General features: G+C 42.4%; 1 protein-coding gene across 7 annotated transcripts in view; it reads left to right on the top strand.

The window, feature by feature from the left end:
• Positions 1-1,183: 1,183 nt before the first annotated feature.
• The window catches only part of NfI (Nuclear factor I), a 408,654-nt gene continuing 381,887 nt past the window's right edge, over positions 1,184-27,950 (top strand). For 2 of the 7 annotated variants that reach the window (XM_071584087.1, XM_071584088.1), the window contains exon 1: positions 1,982-2,213. In XM_071584087.1, coding sequence (XP_071440188.1) covers positions 2,133-2,213 — 81 coding nt within the window. In that variant the 5' untranslated portion in view covers positions 1,982-2,132. Of the gene's footprint in view, positions 1,523-1,972; positions 2,214-27,950 lie in introns of those variants that run through there. The other 5 variants (XM_071584089.1, XR_011700587.1, XM_071584086.1 and 2 more) reach the window with 5 other exon arrangements.

Below are 27,950 nucleotides of genomic sequence, written 5' to 3'. Positions count from 1 at the left end.
TAGAGAAGTGTATTCATATAATGATATACAATTTTCTTGTTTTCTCGGTGAATGTACACTGGTTTTCTTCTCCAAAACTCAAAACCCCAGGCAGCCAGCATTCAGGGCTGCACCCTGGAATTAACATAAAGGACACGTCATGCCAAATGCACAAATCCCCCAAATTGCATTCGCCCGACTATACCGTTTCTTATAAGGAACACTTGTAATGGACTCTTGGTCGGGATCGTTTTCTCCGACTAATTAAAATGTCAATGACCATATTTATCTTTGAAAATGAGCCGGTAATTATGATTCGTTGATGATACCTAATAGACACGGTCCTTAAGAGTCGAAGAGTGCACTTCCTCAGTAAAACATTCTGCATGAAAAAAACTCAGGCAATTAATTAATTGACTGTTGGATGTGCGGGCCTCTCGAGAAGGACGAATACCCTCTGTAATTATCCAAATACAGTGAGACAATAATGGGTTTTTATGATCCGAGATTTAAAAGGAGAATGCTACCGCAGAACGTACAAATGCCCTCCTGTAGGTCGAGGCGACGAAAATCCACCAAGGGCGCCCGGTGGAAGAATAATGAATCGGGACCAACGCCTTCAAAGTCGGTCGGCTATGCTCGCTTGTCCGAGGCCGCATATTTCGACGGCGACACCGAAAGTGAGACCGGCGGGAGGTCCCCACGCGCCACAGCATCACAACCGCGACGGCAAATAAGTTTCCCTCACAGCGAGGGAGAAGACCGGTGAGGGCAAGACGACGAACTCCTTCTCGCCACATATCCGCAACGACTTCGCGTCCCACAACTCCCTTCCCAACTCCCCATACAGGGGGCCCTCCACGGCAAACGACCGAGGATCCTCACGGTGAGCGATACCGTCCCCGCCAACAGTCCCAACTCAGTCGAGTCCATCGCATCACTGGCCGTGGAGAGGAGATGCGCCGAAACGGCCCGAACACCGTCAGCCTTCGTGTAACATCGCCGTAGTCGCCTCGTTCGGGAGGGGAGGGGCGGGCGGTAAACGAGAAAATGTGTGTGTGTGCGTTTGCGGAGGCGGGGAGGGGTGCGGGGGGAAGAGGCGTTGCGAGGGTTGGGAACTGAGAAGAACGGGGGGGAAGGAGAAGGGGGGCCGAGAGTGTGGAGCGTGGCTCTCGGAGGCCGGTGGAGGAGTGAGTGAGTGAGTCGCCGAGCCGTGCTGGAGTGAAGCGTGTTTTTCCGCGGAGTGCTTTTTCGAACGTGCGTGCCTAGTGCGTGGTGGATGTCGGAGTGCGGCGGAGGCGTCGAGTCGTCGCGAGGAAGCGGGAGGTGGTGGTGGCCTTGGGGCGCGTGCTAGCGTCGCCGCCGGCCGCGTCCGAGCCGACCTTCGCCCTCGTCGCCGCGCGGGCGTCGCGGCGTTCGTCCCCGCACCACCACTGACCAACGCACGCGGGCACCAACACCGACGCGATCCCCGGCCGAGGAGCGCGGGCCACCTTGGTACCCGAGGGTGCCTGCGGGTCTCCCTCCACCTCTCGCATCCATGGTAAGCAATCGACACCCCCGCGGCGTGGCGATGGAGTGGGAGGAGAGAGGGAGGGACGTTTGTTCGGCGCATGTGTGTTGAGGCCGCCTTCTTCCTTTGACCGGGCCCCCCGTTACGCCCCACGTGGCCGTTTCTGGCCCTGCCCCCGGGGCCCTGCTGCTCTCCCCCTCCATCGTCTTCCGCGAGGACCCCTCCTTCCAGGGACGACGCCCCCACCGCGGCGGCCCCGGTGTTTTACCCGCCCGAGGCCCCGCCCCCAATCCCTTCCCCGCCCCGCGCTTTTGCCCCTGCCGCCCTCACATCCCCCTCCCCGTAGGTTTGGGAGGCGTGTCGCGAGGCGGGGGTGGGGCGGGCGACCGTGGTGGGGACGAGGGTCCGGTCAGCTGGCGCACGAACGGAGACGGTAGTCAGAGTGTGGGCAGTCCCCGCTGGGTGTGGAGCGTGCTTCATTTGCGTCTCGCCGTCGCCGCGTGTCTCCGCCGCCAAGGCCTAATTTGACGGGGCCCTCGCCTCTGGCCCCCTCCCCGCTTCCTTCTCCTGTACTCACGGCCCATTCCCCACGGAGGCCCGAGGAAGGTCCCCGCCGTACCCGCATCCGCGGGCACCCATCATGTTTATCCCGGACACACTGAGGAGCTGCATGGTGGAACCGGACGTATCGACCTACCTTCAGGCTCCGTCATCCGGCCAGGTGGATTTAAACAAATCTCTTTCCTTTCACTCTATTCTCTATACTCCCTCCAGTGTTTTTGCTCTTTGATTGATATTAGTTCGTTGGGGTATTCACTGACTTACCCCAGCGGCATGGGCGTCCGAGTCGGAAGTTCGTAGAGTTTTGACGGGGTCTGTGAGGATCGTGATCTTGGGCTCCGAGCGTCGAATCCATGGGAGGCCTTCCGAGGAGGTTTTCATGGTGAGAGTTTACATTCTATCGAATCGGGGAACCGTTTTCGCGAAATCCTCCGTGAAAAATGCAGTGATTTATTCGGACCGGGGACATTGACGGTGACGATTGCCGGATACCGCAGAGGTGCCATTGACCAGGGCGGAAATCGCTTTAGTTGCGTTCTCAGCGCTTTCTCAAACTGCACGCCGTCGGGAGGCGTGCAAATCTCCCGCCTTTGCTCGGAGAGGCGTCGGAACGTGAAACTTCCGCGGGGGACCAACCGATTTACCCCCCCCCCCCTCCCCCCGCTCGCCGATACTAAACAACACCCACGAAAGCGCTGCCGTCACGTGACCGGCCGGCCACGCGGCCGCTGGGATCGCGAGCTGCTTGGGCCACCGCGCGCACCGAACACCACGTGCCGCCCCGGGGGGGTGGGGCTACGGGCACCGAGGGGGGCGTGGCCACCGCATTGATTGACAGGGGGAGGCGCAAGAGCGGTGAAGCCAGGAAGCGAGAGAGGCGCCCGGCGAGGCACAATTGAGCGCGAATTACTCGACCCGCGCCGGGAGCCGCCTTTTCTCTCTCTCTCGGCAAACTCGAGGGGAGGGTGAACTCCCTCCCAGGCTGCGACGCGCCGCCCGCGGGCCGCAGAAAGCCGCCGCATCGGCACTCTTACACCTCTTCCGCCCCCCCTCCCCCGGAGGCGTGTTCCATCACCGAACACCTCCGCTGCCTAAAATGGGATCCGGCGCCCGACTGAATCCGCCGTGCACACTCCTTTGGGTTGGAGGCAGGGGGGCCGTTCCACAAATCCCTGCGATTCCGCTTAGTCAGGTCGCGAATCTAATGGAAAAAATCAGTTCCGCTGACGGATTCCCTGTTGCGAGGTGATTGCTAAAGTGCATGCGATTACCCCTTCATTTTTCCGCATTTGACGATTGGGAAAATTTGAAAGTACTCGTACGGCTCCCGGGCATGCCCGTGTTGTTTCCGATGGAAACCTCAGGTCCGCGCCTGAAATCTGCTGATGCAGCAGGTTCCCCGCGGAAAAGAGCAAATGCAGTTTTCGTACGAATGTTTTTAGGTAGGCATTGCTCGGCGATGGTGAAGTCGTGTCAGCCGTTCAATGAAACTCTTCCTTCTTGGGGCAGCCACTGCGTACCCGGTGGCTGTGTGGTGCGTTTCGAAAAATCCGTGTCCACAAGTTAGGGAGCCCCGACTGAAATACGCATTCTCGAGAATCACTTTTTACCTTGTATGGCAATTGTCTCAAACATGTCTATTTGTATAATTTCTTTCGAGGAAGTGTTATGCCGCTATGAACTCGTTTATAAGCAATATATATCCCCATATTCGTTGAGTCATGCTGACTTAGTTTATACGTGACGAGACCTTTTGAATTTGGTTTGTTTTGTTTTTCCATTCCGATTGAATTCTAGAAGTCAAATAGTTAGTTATATATTCATATCATAAATTGCTACACATACATTCGTTACACTCCTTGTGTAACGCATTACATAAAATTTAGTAGACGTTCCTTGCAAGCATTCAACTTTTCGTCAGTATTAATTAATAATTGGGGTGTTTCTTTTCTCGGTTTCCTGACGTGCCTAAAATCACTTGGCGGCTTTAATGATTTCCTTTGTTGCTTTATATCCCGAAAAGTGCAAAACGAAATAATTTGACCACAAATTTGTACTGGCAGTCGATAGAAACTTCCAATTTATTTTTCGTTTGTTGATTTACTTCCCATCATCCTAATGTGCTCTCCATGTCTTGAACATCGACTTAACAAAAACGCCCTCAGATCGAATACGCACCTCCTGGTTGAATTCCAATAATGCCTCCTTCAACACCATGCGTCAACTTTCAACAACCATTGCCGGGCTCTCTCAGACTCGGTTTATTTGCCGCAAATACATAATGCGTATTGGTCCCCCATTCTACCAGTTAGTCCGCACGGAGGCACGCGATAGCCATGAGAGAATTTATTTGCCCTGATCTAACTCGAGGAATGGACTAGTCTAGAAACCATACAAGTATGATTCCTTTCCGTCTCTCGTCATCTCGGGGAGCAATGGAAGGTAATAGTTCGCCGCCGATTCATCGCGGGCCGATTGCATTGCGATCCACCATTTGGACATTTCGCGCGGACGAAACGGCCCTCGCCTCGAATCCATCCTCCGCCGAACTGCATATCCCCCTTCACCCTCGCTGGAGCCCGCGGATATTTTTTCCAACTCCGTCTCTCGTCACTTCGTGTTACCACGTTTTTCCGATTCTTAGCAACCCCCGCACCCCCACCCCACACACGACCCCTGCCCTCCCTCTCACTCATCCACAGCGCCGTATGTCAGCTTCTTGCACGCCGCTGTGTTTAGTTCTCTCATTCCGAGCGGAGAGGTCTTCCCCTCCGTCTTTCAGCTAACTTGCTTTAAATCTCCCTTTCTTTTGCTTTCCGTTCGAATCACATCTCCACGCCCGAAACTATTTCTCCTAGCCGGGTGTGACGCGGTTAATTTCTAATCAAGCCCAACTCCTCCCCTCCGAAACCTCCTCTGATGCGGCCAAAAAGTGTAGCCATCATAGCATATCGCTAAATAATTGAAACGGCCCTCCGCCACTCCTCAACGAATCATTGTACTCCCCCGCGGTCGTTACTGAGACGAATAAACAATTACCCTCGTAATTGAAATTTTGATTTGCCCTACCGGTTTTTGCACCTAAATGCAATGTCGCGCGCCTTTCAAAATTCTGCGTTTTATCAATCATACTTTAGTATAGCGGTTTTTGCGTGTAGCCTTGCGTCTTCAAATAAGCACTTCCGTAGGATGCCGTGGAAGTCTGCATCTTTTTATCAAGAATTTATCAATTTTAGGCATAAAATAATGTCTCTTACCGTCAAATCCATGCTACTTCCACCTATTTACATGGGTGGTCTGAAAAGTTTCCGACCTCAAAAATTTCAGAAAATGTCAGAAAAAATGTCTTATATCTTTGCTAGGTCGGAAACTTTTCAAATCACCCTCGTATTAAGGTTTTCTATTATCAATTTATTAACTGCAGACTTTGTCGACACGGCATTGACAAACATCATCGGTATTTCTAAGGTTTTCACCGCATTCGCAGTAAATACCGAATTAACCTTGCCAGAGACCATGTAATAATTATTAAATACCTATCTCTCTCGATTAGATGGAAGTCCTAGACGAGCATTACACCCTAATATCGCGATTTCATAACTGTTATAATTAATTTAGGGCGGGGACACTAGGGAGTTCATAATCCTTGTACTTGTCAATCTCGGCGTAGTCGTCGGGTCCATAAAGTGAATTTAATTGATAGTTGTTTGAGATATTAAATTTGTGAAATGTGGTTAAACTAACGCTTCAGTCGCCATCTTGCACAAGTCGATGAAATATCTAGCAATCTTAGTTTGTTCAAAGCTGTTGCAATATGTTCATGTCATTATATTCATAACTTTGCTATTATCATCCATAACTTTTAACTCACTTCTAGGAAACTCAAAATTTATTTTCTTTTAATCCTTCGATCTCACCCTTTTTTATGTCATATGCAATTTCTTATGTCATTATCCCAATGTTTTTTGTTTTCAGGAGAATTGTTTACCAATCTCAAATAGTCTCTATCATTTGAAAATATTAAAAACTAAAATTCATTCACGGGCGAATATTCTTTTGTGGAGCACGGAAGGGCCTTTGTCATTCCGTCTCCATTCAAGTGTGCTCCAACCCCCTGTTTCGTCTCTTTTCGGCCCATGAAATTTACAGTATCATTCTCGGAAATCTGAATCGCGGTGCCTCATATTTCGTCTCTTCCCGAAGAAGAATTCTGTCTTCTCTCTCGCCGGCCGTAAGCCACTCGTGTTGCATTGTATCGCACTAAACTTGAAAGAGATGTTGAAAAATAGCAGATTCACGTCCGAGGTATCCTCCCCCGGAGCGAGGAATCCTTTCTCCAGCATCTGCCTCGTTCTCGTTTGATTTGCAAATGCGTCCCCCGGCAGAATGAAACCCTCCGCCCGAGGCAAACAGATCTCTCTCCTATATAAGGTAATTGCACACTCATAAACAAGTGTAATTCATTGGACGGTGCCATTAAGTATGTAAATCTTTCTCGGAATTGACCAATTCCAAATGAAGTGCCCGACGAATAAAACGGAATTCTGAGAGTTAAGAGCGGACAGAAGAGACATGGTTCGAAAAATAACGTGAATAGTTAGTTAAACTCCGCGAGCCTGAATTTTTCTTGCCGTTTACAGTTACCCTTTTGCTGATGTAGATTATATTTCTATGCTTAATTGTAATTTACTTCCAAGAAGATACTCCCGTTTTACTCAAGAGTTTAATGTCTTAATGAACGGCTTAAAAGCTTTTCAGTTTTGTTTAACCGTAGTTTTATTGTGTATAATATGTAAATAATTTGTTTTTCAAATGATGTCTTTTAGTTTCATTATATATATAATTATATATATATATATATATATATATATATATATATATATATATATCCGTTTTGCATAAACATCTTTAGGCAACGTTTACATAATTTTTACTCATATAGGGAAATCATAGTCGCCAGGAACTCCAATTCCTGGCGATTCCGTATTTATGTACTATTGCAGAATAATGTTGAGTAGTTTTTTTTACTTTAACATCTAATTGATCAACTATGAAACCATGTTTATTGTTACTCATAATTACGCTCATTTTTTCCCTAGGATTGCATATGGTTTGATGAATTTGAAGTTTATCCCTTTCAATTACATTTCACGGATGAATATGCGCAGGCCCTTCATTTTGTTGTCCTACCGTACTTCTCTCCTCAAAATGTTTTGAACCGCTCAAAAATTATTTTATATCATCAATTTTCTTTTACCAACTTGTGTACTTTTACAATTTTCAATTGCAACAAGGCTACCATTACGTAATTACAACATTCACGTGACAAATTGACCTCTGTGACTGTTGTTGAATACCCTCCTGCAGAACAGCTCATTCCGTCCAATGTCTCCGACACAAGTAAGTTTTCTGTTGAAGTAAATTCGTATGATTGACGAAAAATATTGCTCACAGCAAATTTGAAATTTGTCAGAGCGTATTCTAGCGGTAAATACATATGTAGTAGCCATTTCATATGCTGTAGGCATTTGGAAAACGAGTATGCAAAGTATCTGCGGGGTATTTGCGATGAATAGGCTCGTATGTAACCATTTTAGGTTTGATACTTGTAATCTTCACAACGAGAAGGAAAGGGGAAAGTGGAAAGTCATTTCATCGGCATTTGTGAACATGCAAAGAGTCGAGAAGTTCTAGGTAAGTAGCGCAGGCCGATAACAGTATTTCGAGTTGAAGATGTGACAGCGTAATTAAATGATATTATTTTCTAAACTTGAGTAAAGAAACTAGATTCGATCGCTCCAAGGTTTTTATTTTTCATTTCGAGTAAGGTCCAGCAAAAAAAAATTAATTGTCGCAGGTTGTTTTCAAAATCCCTAGCATCACCTCGAGTCAGTTTCACGGACATTCTAAATCCCGCTTCTCATCCTGCTTGCAAGTGGGAAGTGAATCAGTTGCTCAGAAACGAAGGGCACTTGCCAGCCGCATGCCTAGTCTTAGGGGTAGTCGTAAGCGCACCATAGCGTTGTTCCTTTGGCTTCTGCGGCGGAAGCGTCCCGGAGCCCATCCCATCCCGGCCGCCGAGGACGCGAGGCCATGACTGCCGCCGCCGCCGACCGATGGAATGGACCGACGGGGCGAGTCACAGTGCCGCTTAATTGTTCGGGGGCAAATATTTTCCTCTTTAACAATTAAGCCGTCGCTCTTTCGTTCACCGCCAAACATGATAATATTGGAGTGATTGTTAATGGCGAACCTTAGGCCAATTCTGTTCTTCGTGATCAAGTTCACTTTATCTCAAAACTGACGCTTCAACTTCGAATTTTATTTGTTACAGAACGTGTGCAATGACAAAGTATTTTATTTGAAAAATGTTGTATTCTTTATCCCTGCTCAATACCCATGGAATCAATTAAAATCGTTATGATTTCTTTAATAATATTCGCTGGATATAGGTACTTGATGGAGTGGCCGTTGCAGTAGCTTAACTTTTTTCTGGGAATGTACGAGTCGTATTACGACCGTTATTTTAAGGACCGGGTGAGAGGATTGAATGGTCTCCAGGAATCAATCGTGTTGAACTACTTGGTCTTCATCGAAACCATTTTGTCTCAATTAGTCTACGCTCAAAATCTTTGCAATGTGGACCACAAAAATGCTGGGGAAAGGTAAATTGAAGTAAATCGTATGATATTCAGCGCTATAATATATTATATTAAAGTAGCAGAACGGATTTTATTTTTGATTAAGAGCACTTGGTGCGTTTTTCTTCGGAGGAGCCACGCTGAAGTTACGCCCAAAGACATTTTTCAAGCAGGTAGTGGACCGCACTACAAGCAAGTTGGTCATATTACTTTTGCGTATGTTGTTTCCGGGTGGGTTTAACGGAAAGGTTTTTGAATACTTATGGCGTAACTTACTTTCATTTAATTCTTAGGTTAAGGCTGCGTATTTAGGATTTATACAAAGTGTTCACGTAGCTTTGATTCCGATTTACTTCTGTTAGTGAAATTTCGAAAGTTATGAGGTAGATTTTTCCCAGTATTAATTACTAAATGTTCCTAGATGCATGTGCATTGCTCTTAATTTGTTCCATGGCTGATAAACGTTTCCTTCATTCGATGAACATACGGATCTTTTTTGTCGGAGTTATTCCGTGTTCGATTGGTATTTATCTTATATCAGGCGGGGCATGCGACCACATATCTCACTCTCGCATCGATGGTAATTGGAACTGGCTCTCACAGGTGTTTTAATTTCGATGAAAACTCCCGGAAGTGTCAAATTCCTTTGTTAATTCCAACCATTTATTTAATATTGAATTATAACATATCTCTTTATATTACAAAAAGTGTGTTATTGTAAAAATCTACCCCAACTACCACGCATTTTTTTATCAACTCAACATTTTTTCTGAACCTTTCTGAAATTTTGAATTCTTTTCAAGTTCTTTTGCCCGTGTTGCAGGTGCTAATGGGATTGCACTGGCAAATTTATATCTATGAAGTCAATGAAATTTTATACAATTTATTCACGCATTCAACCTTCCAAGATATTTATATGCCTATATTTCTTTGAAAGATATTTTTCTTGTTTTAAATTGGCGTAATAATGCTAGTGTAATTTTATATTTGAGTGAATTTAGTAGTTCAAATCTCATTTCTATGTATCTCATCCCTTATGTTAAATGAGTATACTTACTAATTAATTCTGCGAGAACATAGTGGCTATAGTGTTGCAAAATACTGCATGATCATAATTTATTAAAATATCGTGTCATTGTGGTCTTTATAATTGACATTTCCGATAGAATACGGGCATTTTAGTTTTCGTTTAACTCTAGAAAATCATATAGTCGTTAATTGCTGTTACAGGAGTTGTCTGCAGAAAGATATTCAATAAATGATTACTGCGACATGAATTGGATATCATGGCTTAGTCACCATATTTCATTTGTTACTTAAACATTAAAATCCTTAATTCCTTATTATACAGTCCTTATTTAGGAAACTACTTTTGCCATTTTAATATATATTGAGTTCTTCTTTAATCCGCCTCACGAGTTCATGTTTTATCTTCGCTCATTAGTACTTTCCAACCATCTTCCTTCCTGTTTCCCATAACCTATATGGGTCTTGAAATTTCCAATTTTGAACTTTTTTCCCAGACAATTTTGCTCCAATCACTGTAATCAGATTTTATGGTGATCTGCCCTCTAAATCTATAACTCCTCGTTCGTCTACGACCTATTTCCATCCTTCTTTTTCTATTTAGAATTTGACTCTCTAGTGCGTCAAAAAGTAATGATCCTTGTGGTGTTTTAAGTTTATCCCATGGTACTGCGATGTGTTGAAATCTGCTTTGATAAACAACGAAATAATTTATATTAGCGTAGTATTTATCTTTTCAATAGTCTAAATCATCCATTGGTAATATTTGTATCGCCTAGACGGCTTCTGAGTAGATCACAGAAATAATTTCCTCGAGGCAACGCTGTTGTTTTACCAAAGGTGAGAGTATCCTTCGGTAAATCTTGGATATCTTGGTTCTAATTTGTGGAAATTCTTGGTTAAAAAGTTGGACAGTACTCATCCAAGTTCTGGTCACATACATATACCTGCGTGTATGTTCTACGTTTTTCTCTCGTAAGATATTCATCCGATAGCGACTGTATTTTTTAAATGTATATCCTCTGATTCGTATATCCTTCATTCAGGAATTAACAAACAAATAGAACCAAAGTTGAACATATGCAATTAACTCTTAATAACATAATTTTCATTTCATATTTTTATTCTACATTTCAGGATAGATAATAATTGAAAAAGTCAACTGGTGAAATAAAAATTTCTTGTGTTTTCCTTGTATATTTTAATATTGGCTTCTTAATGTATATCAAAAAGAGATTTAGCGTAGGTAACTGTAGCATAGAGTATATTTGGGGGAAAACTTGGCCAAAATATAAAAAATGTTCCTAAGAGTCAATGTATCACGAAATTCGTAATATTTGAATTAATGACTTCGTGAAGAATTAGTTTCACTCACCTTCCATAATTTCTATCCCCATCATCTGGCTGAGATTACCAGTTGCCAGTCGAGAGGAGAATCTGAGAACCGCATATAACACCTGTCGTGCTTCAAGAAACTGCGGGAGATTCCGCGACGGTAACTTTTGACAGAGTCTTTCGGTATTATACATTGCAATGCGACAATTTCAGAGTGTAAAAATCATTCGCCTTGACTTGGATTCGAAACCGAATCCTTCGATATCCGATGTCGCAACAATCAAACCCTCGAAGCCACAGCATCTTGTTCCTTTAAAAGTCCCCAAAATTTCGGGATGCAAGAGGACCATTTCATGCAATTAATTATTAGTAGAGATTTTTAATTTTCATTTACCAGCGGCAGTTTGAATTAGAATGTAAAATAAATGCATACTCTTTAGATTGCACAGGTGATGATTAGTTGAGATTCAAATAGAAGTAATATAAATGGTGGGAACAACTAGAGAACGGTATTTATGTCAAATACCTGGCATCACCTTACTGACAGTTCGGAAATATTCGAGTGTACATTTAAGGAGAAGCTATTTCGCATTGGTTACGGCTCACTTTGAGTGCACGTCGAGTATTTGAGTTTCCATGCAGGTAGACCTAATTGCTGAATGGAGCAAGATTTTTAGAAAAGATGTGAACACTCGAGAAGTGTGAGTAGAAATAAGTTACATGGTTATGTGGACACCTGGATTGGAAGCCACGGAACTAAATGTTCTTGCACGACGTACATTACTCCTTAAATTAAAATCGTATTGAGTTTAACGCTGTCGCAAAAGTATTTCCATTCTCCTCATTAAGTTAGTAGGCGCCTCATTAGGTTAGTAGGCGGGAACTAAGAGTTAGAGGGAAGTAGTCTGCCGAACAGACCGATTCAAGGAATTCATTGTTCCTTTCGCGTACTAGACAAAATCATGTAAAACTTGTCAGACCTCCCAAGTTGTGTTAGTAGATGAAGGGGAGGCGACCGGAACTTTTCATACCTAATTTGCACCATTAGAGATGGACAGGTAAGGAGGAAAGGTGGAGAGAGACCCAACGTCCGCACTAGCCTACTCTGAACGAAAGGCGCCTCGGGGAACCGCATTTTAACGTCCCATCCGACGGACGGCGTACTTAATCAAAGTGCCCTCCACAAAGCATCTCGAGTATGGATGAGCATACCACTGGAAAACATCTGCCGACTCCGGGATACGAACCTTAGTCCTCTGGATGAGAAGCCAGAACGTTAGCCACCGCCCCATCCCAATCCCCCATTAAATAAAAGAGAAATATCTCTTCTTAGGTCATTTGATGAAAATAAATGATCAGGAAAAAAGGGATCCGAACGCCTACAAGCGGTGATGTTTCATATGTCAGCCTGCGGCGAACCCGATTGTTTCGTGGTATGAATCAAAAGGCAGTATTTATTGTATATGTTGAGTGTTATTACTTGTAAAAGTAATTTATCAGGTATTTGTTACATTAACGTGCATGCTGCTAGAGAAACGTATTATTGACGAAAGTGATGGTAATGAAATATTTAGCCACCGCCACCAACATTTTACCCGTAGTTTGCCTGCGAGACAAGAAAAGGTTGGAATGCCACCACCAATCTCCTTCCAAAATATACGCCTTACCAAAATTTAGTTGTCTTTGAGCAAGTGATTGATTTTGACTATGAAAATATATGAAATTAGGAGTCTTTGATTTCTCTTGATTGGAGCATAATTGTGATTTATTAGTTTTAGTGAAACAAATAGGAATATTTTGCGAGAGAGATAGAGAGAGAGAGAAATAGAGAGAGAGAGAAATAGAGAGAGAGAGAGAAATAGAGAGAGAGAGAGAGAGAGAAATAGAGAGAGAGAGAAATAGAGAGAGAGAGAGAGAGAAAGAAATAGAGAGAGAGAGAAATAGAGAGAGAGAAAGAAATAGAGAGAGAGAGAAATAGAGAGAGAGAGAGAGAGAGAGAGAGAGAAAGAAATAGAGAGAGAGAGAGAAAGAAATAGAGAGAGAGAAAGAAATAGAGAGAGAGAAAGAAATAGAGAGAGAGAGAGAAAGAAATAGAGAGAGAGAGAGAGAGAGAGAGAGAGAGAGAGAGAAATAGAGAGAGAGAGAGAGAGAGAAATAGAGAGAGAGAGAAATAGAGAGAGAGAGAAAGAAATAGAGAGAGAGAGAGAGAAATAGAGAGAGAGAAATAGAGAGAGAAATAGAGAGAGAGAGAGAGAAATAGAGAGAGAGAGAGAAATAGAGAGAGAGAGAGAGAGAAATAGAGAGAGAGAGAGAAATAGAGAGAGAGAGAGAAATAGAGAGGGAGAGAGAGAGAAATAGAGAGAGAAATATAGAGAGAGAGAAACAGAGAGAGAGAGAAATAGAGAGAGAGAGAGAGAAATAGAGAGGGAGAGAGAGAGAAATAGAGAGAGAAATATAGAGAGAGAGAAACAGAGAGAGAGGGGGAGAAAAAGAGAGAGAGTCAAAAACGGTCTGTACAAAGGTGGTAAAAATTTCCCGCCTAAAACCTTACCATTTCCCGCCACGGCAACATTTCAAGACATTAACAGTACGTGCATTGATGCAGAGACTGTCCTTCAATACTTCTATTTAGCTGAATATTAAATTTCGATTCGCGGGCAGGAGATCGTGACGTTATTTATACTGTGAGCGGAGTAAAAAATTGCCCTGTGTCGTGCTCGCTGGTCGCCCTTGCGCAATGCCCGCATGGCATCCTGGCCTTAGTGTCCGGCTCAGGCCGTCAACGCCGCCAGTCGTGCGCATGCGTGCGCACACGTGCTCACTCGGGACAAAGAAGCTCTCCCGGGAGATTAGGTCACTTTCGAAATGCGAGGTGCAAATTTTCTTTCATTTCGCTTCTCAAGGGAGAGTTTCGCACTCCACGGAAAGCACTCTCGTCTTCTAGAGCCTTTGCTCATAATAAGGTATAAATATCTCCCTGTGTTTTGAGCAGGAATGCGAGTTGGCTCGTCGCTGCCCCAGCCCTCATTCTTTGATTTTCTTAGCGTTCCTTTCGTAATCTCAATCATTAACCGTCCTCGTATGTTTCTCGAGTGCGCAGTTTGCCTTGTGACTGTCTAAGGTCACGTGCCTCTCCTCCACAAGCATCCTGGCGGGGGCTGCCGTGAATAGAAATCGCGGGAACACTGCCGCGGAAGGTGATAAACGAATAAAAAACCCCCGGCCCCCTTCCTCCCAAGGAACCAGTCCCACCTCACTCAGGTGGAATGCGATCTAGTTAAAACATTTATTTCACTATGGTTTTTGTCGCCAAATGGTATTCTGTTGCATTTGGTATTAAATTCCCTTAATAAAAGATAAACGTACGACATTTAAAGGCCACAAAATGCTAGGGTGGGAAATTTGGGAGACTTCGGCGTTCCTCTTAGATTTCTGACCAAGAGTTCCGGCCGCTTCTGGCGTTCATGATTGGAAAAGAACGCCCGGTCTTTACATTTATCGTAAGCGTATCGGAGGTGCGCAGTTGTGAGCCCCTATGGCCTCGATCTGCGCTAGTCAGTGCTTAAGAAATGGTGTAGGCTTTTCAAATGTCATGATACCAAAGGAAAATAATTTATCGTGAACCTGACCTATAGCACTGGATTCAGGCAAATCAGATAAAATTGTAGAAAGAGATTCCAACATTTTAATACCTTTTCTTGTACTTGTGAGGGAATAATACCATTGTGGTATTATTCCCTCATAGTATTTTAGATAGAGTTTTGAGTCATCTGCCCTTTCATTGACGAAAACTTCACACAAAACATTCATAGCCGTCAATACGGTTTAATGCAGGTCGCTTATTACCCCTAGCCACATGTGCATTCAGCGTCGATGTTTCCAGGGAAATTAATTTTGGGCAAAATATTCCAGCGGAATTACCGACGGGCAGATAATCTTTTGCCCACGCCTTCGGCGAGGTAATCGGGCACAATCGCGCGCGGTCTCGCAGGCCCAGTTGCTACCCGCGTCCACGGCGTCTGTGGTCGCGCCACCTGAGGGAAGCAGGAGCACCATTGCCGGCGATCCCACGAGAGATTGCGGGGAAATGAAACCCAGTCCCTCGCAACTCCACGATGAAACTCTTTCGGTCGCTGTCGGATCATTGGTTGAAGGAGGCTCGTACACCGACCAGAGGGTAGGAGGTGGCGGGGGGGACGATGAGGGGACGAGGAATCGACGGCGGTGGAATTGAAAGGCGTAGGCGAGCGGAAATAAGACACGCCTCTCTCTCTCCCTCACTGTCGCCTGTTCGTCATAAAAGCCGTGTCGAGTGTTACGCTCTCTTTGCATCGCATGCGCATTTTATAATTCCCTCCGCGGAACACTTGAACTTGAAAATAACGGCTAAACTTACGAGGCATTTAAAGTTTATCTCCTCATCATGGTTAATGTTTTGGCTCTGCTTCAAAGCGTAAGGCTACTTTCTGTGATTCCGTTGGTTTTGTGACTCAAATTAAATGCAGCTGAAGCGACCGCGCTTGATCGGATGCGAGGCCTTAGAATAATTGTCGCCCACAGAAAATATTGACATTATTAATAAGAAATTTTTATCTTCGGTCTCGACATTATACGGAAGTTTAATGGCATTATAATGCTGGGGAAAACCTTCAAGTAGAAAGTATTCATTTGAAACTTTTGTATCGCAGCCAAACATTCTTCCTCAAGTTTCACTTACTAGTTATCTCAAGAATAATTATTAGTAGTGATTATAAATTCACGTATATATATATATATATATATATATATATATATATATATATATATATATATATATATATATATATGTATATAAGTTAAATAAACTATTTTCCAATCAATTTACAATATAGATATTCAGTTTTTAGGAAAAATTTCATCAAATATCGCTACAAATGATTTTGGAATTGTTTCCTTTCATAAATAAATAAACGTAAAAACTTTCCTCTAAATATTTGAAATTATCTTGGTGAAATATTATAAAAGATATATGTCATTAATTTAGATTTTATTTTATTAATGTAAGTAATGAATGATCCATTTGACGGAGACAAAATTTTAGTTTGGGTAAAATAATTCATTTTTATATTTTCCGCTATAATTGACGGCAAACCTCAATTCCGCATTCATTAAAGTCACCCCGTAATTAGTTTCTCGTTTCTCATTTTATCCAATCCTGCATTGTCTGGGGTCCGAGCAGCTACCACGCTGCGCTTTTATCACTTTTTTGTATTTAATGACTTATATTATCAACTATGGCTTTTTAGTTTATGAAAAATTCTTGAAACTCGGCACATAGGGTCACACCTCAACAACGTTGTAAAACTGAGAATGAATTCGTTTTTGTGGGGCACATCCTTAGGCCGACGGAAAGAAATGTCATTCACTTGAAAGGATTTATTACCTTCTAGTTTAATGTATCGTATGCGCAATTCTGGACAGCTAAGTATTTCCCGTTTTTCTTTTGAGCCGTGTTGTTTATTATTTCTTGGCTTTATTATGTCGATAAATTCCTGCAGGGGTAAGGAAATTACTTCCTTGTTATTTATATTTATGGGCTCCTTCCTTCATCCCTGGTTTATTACTTAAATACTGTTACTAATTTGTCATCGGGCGCGGTGGGATATATGCAGCGATGCATTTTACGTGAAGCAATTCGTTTCACCACAACAGTAATTTCAGTGCAGATGCAAACTGGCTTTTATTAATTCATTACTATTATTACTATTCGTCCTATCGCATCTCTGATATTTAGCTATCTGGCATGTGGGGTGATTTTACGCGAGTGTATATCTCCGATTCCTAACGTAGCCCTCTCTGTATGACATTAATGAATGCTCGCCTGTTTTTCACTGCTTAGGAAGAAGAGATTATTTTATTTGAGTCTCATCGCATTCTCCTGCGTGAACGATTTTTCTTTCTTTAACATATGCGTTCGTCTTGATGCCCGTAGAGAACTCGGCCTTCCGGATAATAGGAAATTCCAATTGGGAACGAACTGATCCCGAACTGATGCCCAACTCAAAATTCCCAGGGACTTTTAGTATTGTGCATATTGAAATATTTTTCCATTTAAATTTATTTTAGGGAAAAATTTCGTATTTGATGCGCAATAATGAGTTCAATTGATAATTTCGCATCTCTCTCAATTTTGCTGAGCATCAGCTGACATTCTAGTGCCACGGTTTGTATAACATTTCCAAGTGGAAAATTACACGAGAATGGTCATGTGCACGGCAATCAATGTAAGTTAAACGAAGTTAAATTTCATGGATGCAATTTAATTATCGCATTTTTTTCCATAGTCAATTAAAATAAAGTAGCTATGCCACTTATTGAGTTTAGAAATCCCTGCGGCTCTAGTCAAAGTCCCGATGAGTGAAATCCAAGCGATATCGTGGCCCTTAACAGGAATTTACTATCCTTATCCTTACTTATACCTGTAATGAGTACTTTTAGAACTTCGAGTGATATCTAATGGCATTGTAAAACGATATCTCCGCTATGTGAAGGTAGGCAAGTATAGTAACAGTAAATTGCTTGAAAGATGCTGACGGTGTACTCCAATCCGTCGTGCTACACACACTATAAACAAACGCGATGAATAAGGCAATCCATGGAATGAGCGGGACCTCTCGATCCGCTCAAAAACTTAACGGGAGTACCAATCTGGATTATTTAGGGACTCCATTAGGTAAAATTGGAAGCTGGAAAAGGCGGGGGGTGGAGAATCAGTTGTCACTCTTAACAATTGGTCCACTATTAAAATAATTGTGAAAATCACTGGCTTATCAATATTTTTTAGGAACTGTGATACATTGAAGTAATCTTGTTAAAATGCCATGGCATCAAGAGAGATGGGAAGACGCTCTGTGATCGTGGGGTTCTTGATGCCGTGGGCGCGCGTGGAGGGCTTCGCGTGGTTCGTGGACGCGTCCGCTGCCCCACTCCTTTCCCCCATAGTCGGAAGCGGTGAAACTATTTCCGTCTAAAGGCTGCTATTACAGTCGACGTCTTAGCGAGTTAAACTGGGAAATACGCCGCTGGGGTGGCGTGAGACGGAGGGGGCGGCCCGCATCCCTGGGCGGACGCCTCAGCCACCACTTTCGTCGTCCCCTCGGAGGGCGACCCGCGGGGGAGGGCGAACTTTCCGCCATCACCCTCCTCCCCCCTTGCCCCACTCCTCGACCACTCCCGTCCCCCGCGGCCACCGTAGTCCACCCTGCCTCTTCCCCTCCTTGATTTAACTGCATACGTTCGGCTGTGTTGACTGTCGTATCCTCATGGGGATTGAAGGGTAATTCTTGCTAGCCTATTTACGTTCGAAAGAGATGACCTTTATTTATACACTCGCACGAAAATAACCGAACAATCCACTGCGGATAGATGTTAACGTAAGCATGCTAGTCATTTATGAAATAATCCTAAATTTAAATAATGATTTAAGTATCAATCGTTGAAGTATTTCAGGTCAACCCCTTAGGCGCAGAGAAGAAGTAGTGGCCCAAAGCGAATCGCAATATAAAATGGCAAACAGAAAGAGGAATTAATATGTTCAATGATTCGTCCCGGAAATATTATAATTGATGAAATGGTAAGACTCAAATGCCAACGTCACTGCAGATACATCAATATTAATGGCCAACTTCAAGAGACGAATAAATTATAACTATTACGCTCCCACTTTATTTTCACGATGATATAAAATTCTATTTATCTCTCTTCCCGATGCATTATTTTCTTCATCTCGTTCGTTTATCTCAACGGTTGAAACAGTTTAGATTGTGAATTATTTCCGAATTGGCAGATCTAAGTCTAAGGGAGAGTAGATATATAATTAGCCTTCGTGGTTTTGCATAAATTCTCCCTTAAATGGCATTCTCAGTTGTTTTAAGTTATGCTGCCTAGCAATAGGTAATACGCAAACCGTAATCAAATGTGTTTGAAATCGTGTAGCTTAAAATACCCTCCACTTACGTCATACCTTAAATGTTACTCATCAAATTTTTGCGGTATATACATTAACCTTGTACACAATAAGAATTCAAACAAGATATTGATATCAGTGCAAATTTCAGGTAAGTCAACAGGAGACATTTCACTTTCCCCCACCGGAAAATACGGGGTCGGGCAAATATGCGGCGACCTATATAAGGAGAGACGGGCAAAGAAAATGGAGCAGATGTTCCACGAACCATTAGGAAAATGAAGGTGGCTAGAATAGGGATGATAATACGGTAAAGGAGAGTGAGATAGAAGGGGGGTGGCTGCGGCTCGCACCCTCTCTTCTCCTCTAGGTTAGTACTAAAACCGTTTGCGCGAATAATTTTCAACATTTGTGTGCAGAACGCGCTCATACTATATGAGCTCACTAGAGAGTAAAATTTCGGTAAGGAAGTTCTGCTGCAAGAGGCAAGTCCCTTCCGCTCTCCGTGAATGGGTCTTCGGTTGGTTTCTGTTGTTCGGATTCCGTTATTTTCCAGCCTAGTCAATCTCAGCCGCTAATTGACCCATGATACTCCATCCTTCACGTGTCCTTGTTTTGGAAGCATTAAACGCCACATGTCATACGTTTTCAAATCGCACTTTGATCAATGAAAACTTAGCTAAGTATGGCTAGGGAAGAATATTTGCAAAACAACTTATGTCATCACTGAAGGCGTTTATGTCTCTTTTTAGACATCTAGCCTGTTGGCGTTATTTGTCAAGTTAATGACATTGAGATGATGAGGTGGTAATCACGTCATCCTAGTTTGGAAATTACTTTAGGATTTGAAATATTTACAGCATCTTTTATTACTAATCTAATTGACGGGCAAACAAGTAACTAAACGGTTAATCTTTTGCAGATGAACCTGTCCTTATTCCTACGGTTAGCTACGAGCTCGTACTCATTATGAAAGCGGACTGAATCCATTGTTCGACGCGTTCAAGTTTTAAAATTTCCCTGATCAGCTTTTATTTTATATCCTCCGTAGTTTAATCATTCAGTCATATTGGTTGCGTATTATGTTTTGAAGGCAGCAGTTTGATATCTCTTGAAAAAAAATAAGAGTGGGCAATATCGAATTTACAAATTCATAAAAAGTTCTCCTCAAATGAAACAAAAAACGCTGAATGCTATAGTGCAGGTTTTGAATGTGACGATCCGTCCCACAATAATACCACATTGCTGAAAACAATTGTAACACTTTATCCATGTCCGAGGAGAGCGACTGGCTTCCAAAATCAGCGTAAGCCGTGGGAAACTGGATTCGTGTGAATTTCATCCTAATTGATACCTTTCGGCAGCTTGTGAATCCAGCGATTTGTTTCCCCAATTCGAAGTTTCTTCGTTTCCTTTGTTTGTGTTGCTCGGTTGTTTGTTCTTACTATACATGTTTGAAGTAAATAGGTATATAAATGGGGATTTATTTCAAAAATACCTGTGGCTACGCATGTGTTTTAAGGGGAAATCATTGAAATGGCTTGCAGTTTTCCTGGTCGCTGAAGTGTTAATTTAGTCCGCCCTTCAAATCATTCCATCTGGGAAATAATGGTTGCACTTGGTTTTCCTTCTTATTATGTTATACTCTCTCTAATGTACTCATTGGGTAACAAGTACTTAATAGGTCGATTGTTTTTAGTTATTATTGCTTTAATTAGATGCAATGATTTTTCTCAGGTTTCCCAGTAAATGGAGTTCTCGTGTTCGCGCGCTGGGAATGGGTCATTAAGCCTTTGGTTTAGTTTGGTTTACCGGATAGGTGGGTTGGCACCTGTTTAACTCGGTCGACAAACATTTGGAATTGACAATGATTGTCGTATCTTTCGGGTGAATAATACCGCTTTGTGAGAATTTTCTCTGTTATTGATAGTATTGAGTTCTATTTAAAGTCACAAGGTAAAATTATTGCTCATTGCAGCAAACACCACCTGAGTTATGAAAGCCTGCAAATATTGTCGTAAATATTCCAGTATTCTTTGTTGCGGCTAAACCATTAACAACTTTGCATTTATATCAAATTAACTAATTGTTGTAGAAAAACGAACTTCTCTTTCCAAAAGCAGGAATATTAATTTTAAAATTAATTAATAATGACACAGTTAAAACAATAATATTTTTGTCTAACATTTTGAGTCAAATATTACTTTGTTGGGCTTTCAAATGTTGGCAAACCAATGTTTAGAAATTTTGTCAATAACAATCTGAGTGAAATGTAAACTAGGGGTATGCTAAGTGTGGATAAGAAGATTATAATCGTGTGGTTAAATTTATTTATTGGGAATAGAGCACATGTGCATAGTAGAGTAACCATTCACTGATGTTCGGTGTTAATCCTGCGTTAATGGTTTGCTGGTAGGAGTCCTGGCAGTCAATGTCCACATCTACGGAAGGCTTTCGCAGCATTTTGAGGAAAGACTGTTCTGATTTTCCGGGTTCTTCCTCTGCGTTGCCCTTGTGCTGCTGTGACAACTTATTGCTCACCTTTACTGGTTACATCTCGAGAATTAAAATCGAAGTCACTCCTACGAATTGTGTAAAACGAGAACCGAAATGGAATGGAAATCTCCAGTTACCAATCTGAAGATGTGTCCGACAACGGGTATGACACTTCAGCACAACCAAAGTTTACCCAGTCAGCAGAAGTACCATGGATGCCTAAGCCCTACCGCTGTGAATTCTTGTGTTGAAAAAAATTGTCATATTACTGTTTAATGAAAGGCAGTTTGTATCGCTGTGAGCTGTTGTGCAGTGGAAATCCATTTACCTAGATGACATGAACTTCATGGAAAACTTTATCAATATTTCTACGAAGGTGTCACATTTATGCATTCAGTTTTTCAATTACTGTATTTAGATACGGTTATAATACCATCCAGATTTTTAAAGTGATGATCGTTCCAATATAAACGTTATGAATGAATTAATATCGCATTCATAATTTACAGTCGTGACTTCCCCCGATAATCCTCCCCCCCAACTTGCACTCTTCCTCTTCTCATAACCGTCTTGGCACCCGTGTTTGTTCCGCCAGAGTTTGAAATGTTTTGGAATGCACGCACACTCACATCACGAGTGATTGCTTCTGCGTCCTTTTGCCCTCATTCAGCCACATCGCAGTAAACAATAGCAACCAGGAAAGAGATGCTGCTGCTTAAGAAACCGGGGCCATCATGAGGCTCGATGGTGTAAACCTATTTATGTTCAGCACGACTTTGATTCATGACATTTGCTCAGTTTGGTGTGCAATTTATGATGCATTTTATAATAATATTTCCGTTTTGAATGCCATGCTGCATAGATATTTTGCACACAATTCTCAAATTAATATGGAGCCAACGTAAATCCATGAAAAGGAGGTGTGGTACCAGTGAAATCGGTCGTCCTTTCCCAGAAAATGAATGCCGATCTATGATACTTCAAACACGGTCCTCCAATGTAAGTGGAACGTGGAATGTCCTCTTTAAATTCCAATGGATTACATTGCTATGGGTGTTTTAGAGATAATAATTCAACGTTACAAGGAACTGGCGGAAGACAAAAAAATGCAAAGCGAAGCGACTCATAACACGGTAGACGGAATAAGGTGTCCTTTTATTTTATCGTTTGGCCCAAATATGATTCAGAGACGCTGCTCCCTTCTGAAGAGATAATTCCAAACCTGTCTCACACAATGCTGAATGCACTTCCCCCGAAAATGGTCGAAGCTTGATAATGATGATACTTGCTATACATATATACAGGGTTCGTCCGGAAAAGAAGTGTATTGAGCTCAGGAAAAAAAATGTATTACACTTTTACATATCTTAAGCTAATATTCCTCAAAATAGGACCCTTGTGAGTCGATACACTTGTTCCAGCGGCGTTCCCATTCCTGGAACGCTCCCGCGAAGGCATCATCGGGAACCTCTCGAAGACACGTCGTCATGGCCTCTTTGACGGCGTCCAAAGTCCCGTATCGCGTTCCTTTCAAACTTCTCTTTATCTTCGGGAACAGAAAGAAGTCCGGTGGTGCCAAGTCCGGGCTGTAGGGCGGGTGCGGCAGCGTTGCCACGCCGTGCTTGGCCAAGAAGTCCGACACGACAAGCGCGGTGTGAGACGGCGCATTGTCGTGATGCAGCCGCCAGATGTTTTTGATCGCTGGCTGGACGCGGGCGACTCGTTTTCGAAGCCTGTCGAGCACTTGGACGTAAAATGCAGCATTTACAGTTTGTCGTTCAGGTACAAATTCGTAGTGGACGACTCCCCTTTTGTCAAAAAAGACAATGAGCATCGCCTTGATCCGAGATTTGCTCATGCGAACTTTCTTTTGACGGGGTGATGATGGGGTGTGCCACTCCGCACTTTGTCTCTTCGACTCCGGGTCGTACTCAAAGATCTACGTCTCGTCACCCGAAACAACGTCCTCTAAAAAATGTGGATCATTTTTGCAGTGATCCGCAAGTTGTGTCGCGAGTTCCAAACGATTGAGTCTTTGATCATCACTGAGCACTTTCGGCTAACGTTGTTGGTCTAAGTTCTTCACTATACAGTTCTTCTATATATTCCTTTCATCTCCCTTGGATCTTTCCTGCGTCAACTATTATCTTACCAGCCTTATCGCTAAGTACTGTCGTTGATCTTCCTTTCTTACTTTCCGATAAACATTTAACTTTGCTTTAAAGTGCACCAATTTCACCCTTCGTCTGCAAACTTTCCATTTCCTCAAACTGCGTCTTCCACCATGCTTCCTTTGCTTTATTTGTTGCCCGCCTCAATGCATTGTTTAATTCTTTGTACTTAATTTTGCCTAACTCTGTATTTACATTCTTCCATTTTGTCCGCTCATCCATCTTTGTGATCATCTCATCCGTATTCCTTGGTTTCCTATTCCTTTTAGCGTTAACGGTTCCAATAGTATCTTTTGCGGCTTTAGATAACCCTTTCTTTATACTTTCCCTTTTTTCTTCGAAAGTACTTAGCTCTTTACTATCCTCCATGAATTTCTCTACCGCCTGTTTGTATTCCTTCTTATTCAAACCTTTAATGGTTCTACATTCCATTTTCTAACCCGCCGCCCCTACCTTATATTTTTGTAACGGACGCTACATTTCATAACAACTAAATTGTTGTCAGAGTCCGCAACCGCTTCCGGGAAGCTGTGCGAATTAATCACACTTTTCCTAAAACTGTGTCTAACCAGGATATAATCCAGTTGATACCTTTCTGAGCAACGTGGTATTTTCCATGTATACCTGCGTCTTTTGTGGTGTCTAAACCAAGTGTTGGTGATGACTAACCCCCGTCTCCTGCAGAACTCAACTGCTTTCTCCCCGCGGTCATTCCTCGTGCCTAAACCGTAGTCCTCTACCTCTTCACCAACTCTTCCTTCGCCAACCGTCACATTCCAATCCTCCACCACTATCAAATGTTTCCCCGCGGGAACACACGCGATGATGTCCTCTAGCTGATCTTATATCCTATCGACTTCTTCTTCCTTATGGGTGCTCGGTGGTATGTATATCTGAATAATAACCACGTTCGTCGGTTCTGCTTTTAACTCTACCAGTAATAATCTATCCGTTACCTGCTCTATGTTGACTACGTTCTATAATTATCACTCCAGTAATCCCCGCTATCCTTCCATTTCACCTCACATAGACCTAAAATAACTATTTTTTCCCTTTCCATTTCTCGCTTAACATTCTCCAGTTTCCCTGTCCTCATCATTGTCCTAACATTCCACGTTCCTATCCTAACTATTGTGGTCTTCTTCTCCTGCGTCCTCTGTCCTGCTGCTGCCGGTTTTCCCTTGCAAGGGTTTCGCGGGAAGACGACCGCGGAAGCCTTGCCTCCCACGTTGCCGGGCACGACACACGGCCGAATGGGCAGAGCCCCGTAGTTTCCAGGACTCAAAATATCTGTGTAGTCCATCATTTTTATCTGGGGAATGATAATTAAGGTGGCTTCCCGTTGCCTTCCTCAATAGTGTTTTTAACGTGACACCATCACTTACTGGCCGCCCCACTTGGGTCAGACGCCTCACTGAGGAACAGACGCTGCGTGGAGTACCTTTCGTCTGGCTCCCAACCTTCGACCTATCTGGCATGGGTGACCCTACCAGGAGCAATTATTATTACTCCCGCCAGCACATCTCTAGGGGTAATCGGAACGCACAAGCCCTTCCACCACGTCAAGATTGTAGTCCGGGGAGGGATATATACTACATTGATCAAAAAGTTCCCGGAATAACCACCGTGTGGCGCTCCCATCGTTCCGATTTGAGTTCTGTTTTTTTTGTTAAATTGGTACATCTGTTGTTGATATTCCCTTTAAATCTTAGTGTCATAACTTGACATTTGCAAAAGTTACGTAGCCAAGAGTACATCTATCTCTGTGTGTGTTGGCGATTTTTTACAATTGCAGAAATGGATTTAAATTTGCAACAACGAACTTGTATTAAATTTTGCGTAAAAAACGGATTTAGTGGCGCACGGACGTTGGAAATGTTGGAAAAGTGTTTCGGCAACGATTCTCTAAAAAAAACGGTCGTTTACCAGTGGCACGAGCGGTTCAGAAGTGGTCGTGAGTCAATCGAAGATGATGAACGCAGTGGCAGACCATCGACATCGAAAGTCGGTGAAAAAATTGATAAAGTAAAAGAAATGTTGGTCAATAACCGCAAATTAACCATCAGAGAAATAGCGGAGGACTTGAACATTGCCTATGGATCCGCCCAAGACATTGTGGTTAATGATTTGGGTTTCCGTCGTGTAGCAGCAAAGTTGGTGCCAAAAGACCTCAATTTCATGCAAAAAAGAGACCGTGTTGACGTCGCAAAAGACATGATTTGCGAGGCTGAATCCGATCCCACATTCATCAAAAGGATCATTACTGGAGACGAGACGTGGGTTTATGAGTACGACACGCAATCCAGACATCAGGCAAGTGAATGGCGTTCACCAAATGAGCCGAGACCAAAAAAACCACGTCGTTTTCAGTCAAAAAAGAAGGCAATGCTGACGGTTTTCATGGATTACAACGGTGTAGTGCATCATGAATTTTTTCCAGAAGGCCAGACAGTAAACAAAGAGTATTATTTGGGCGTTATGAGACGTTTGCGTGAAGCAATTCGCCGAAAGAGACCAGAAATGTGGGCAGAAAACTCGTGGACTTTGCACCATGATAACGCACCGTCGCACAGTGCTATCATTATTCGTAATTTTTTGACGAAATATGCAACAAATACCATCCAACAGCCACCGAATTCACCTGATTTGGCTCCCTGTGACTTCTTTCTGTTCAATCGAGTTAAAAAACCATTACGGGGAACGCGTTTTAGCAGCTGAGAGGAAGTAATGGAAAAATCGCAGGAAGCACCTGGGACATACCGAAAACCGGCCGTAACTTTTGCAAATGTCAAGTTATGACACTAAGATTTAAAGGGAATATCAACAACAGATGTACCAATTTAACAAAAAAAACAGAACTCAAATCGGAACGATGGGAGCGCCACACGGTGGTTATTCCGGGAACTTTTTGATCAAGGTAGTATATATAGTATATATATATATATTTATTTATTTATTTATATATATATATATATATTTAGGAAAAATATATATATATATATATATATAAATATTATATATATGGAATGTTATATTATATATAGGAAAAACTCACACGAGTGGCACAATAATGGACTGACACAATGCAACACAAATAGAAAAGAAGAGCAACATTTAAAAGAACAGTCACACGGTAAAATGTTCGAGCTTTCGGCCCTTTCAGAGGCCTTCAAGTGAGACAGTCTCACTTGTAGACGGCCTCTGAGAGGGCCGAAAGCTCGAACATTTTACCGTCTGAGTATTCTTTTGAATGTTGCTATTCCTCTCTATTTGGGTTATATTGTGTCACCCCGTTATTGTAGATATATATATATATATGCATATATTTATTTGTATACATATGTATATATATATATATTTGTATGTGTATATATATATATATATATATATATATATATATATATATATATATATATATATATATATATATATATATATATATATATATATATATATACATATATTTATACATATACATATATATGTATATACATACATATATACATATACATATATATATATATGTATATACATACATACATATATATATACATGTACATATATTTATATAGAGCAAATTTCATGATATATGTTGAGTTTTTTTCAATCTGGGGGGCACTTAGTGTGGACATTTTTTTCATCTTGTGGTATCCTGAAGTGTTTGCTATTTTACTTGCTGTATTGCTAGTAGGGTTGCTTTCGGTAGGATACCACCTGCTGTTTTGTATGCTTACTTGGCAAGATCGTAACCCCCGTTGCCAGCAAGGCCTTCGATAGTATTTGACCATTAGGTGAAACTTATTACGATACCTTTGACAACTATTGAATAGCTCCTTCCGCTTCTATTGCGTCCCTAGTCGTTCCACTTTTGCCGATTGATGATGATTGCGTAATATGCTGGTCAGCTTGGGCTGTAGTCTTCGGTACACAAAAGGAAAATAGCAGCACGCGACGTGTGTGAAATGCATTCGTATTGTCATTAATCGTTTGTTTGAGATAAATGAGTTTCATATTCTTTCGTTATGGAACGTTTACACATTTTTATTGGACATCATGTTAATTATATTTCGGTGAACTTCATAGCCGGAACGGTTTTTTAACGTAATTGCCTAGTTTTGGGTGTTCATTGATTAAAATTTATGAATTAATTCTAAATATTATAAAGCGATGAAATGCTGTCTGAAAATGCCAAGTAAAGGCTGTTAAACGCTAGGGGACGATGACTTGGCGCATTCATATCCCTTTCGCTTAAGCGGAATTGTTTTTGAATTATTGTGTTTTTA

Source organism: Hetaerina americana, unplaced genomic scaffold (genome assembly GCF_022747635.1).
Source record: "Hetaerina americana unplaced genomic scaffold, ioHetAmer1.1.p SCAF_16, whole genome shotgun sequence".
Classification (NCBI taxonomy): Eukaryota; Metazoa; Arthropoda; class Insecta; order Odonata; family Calopterygidae; genus Hetaerina; species Hetaerina americana.
The sequence above is the reverse complement of the archived record's forward strand: the minus strand, read 5'-3'. Positions and strand labels throughout refer to the sequence as shown.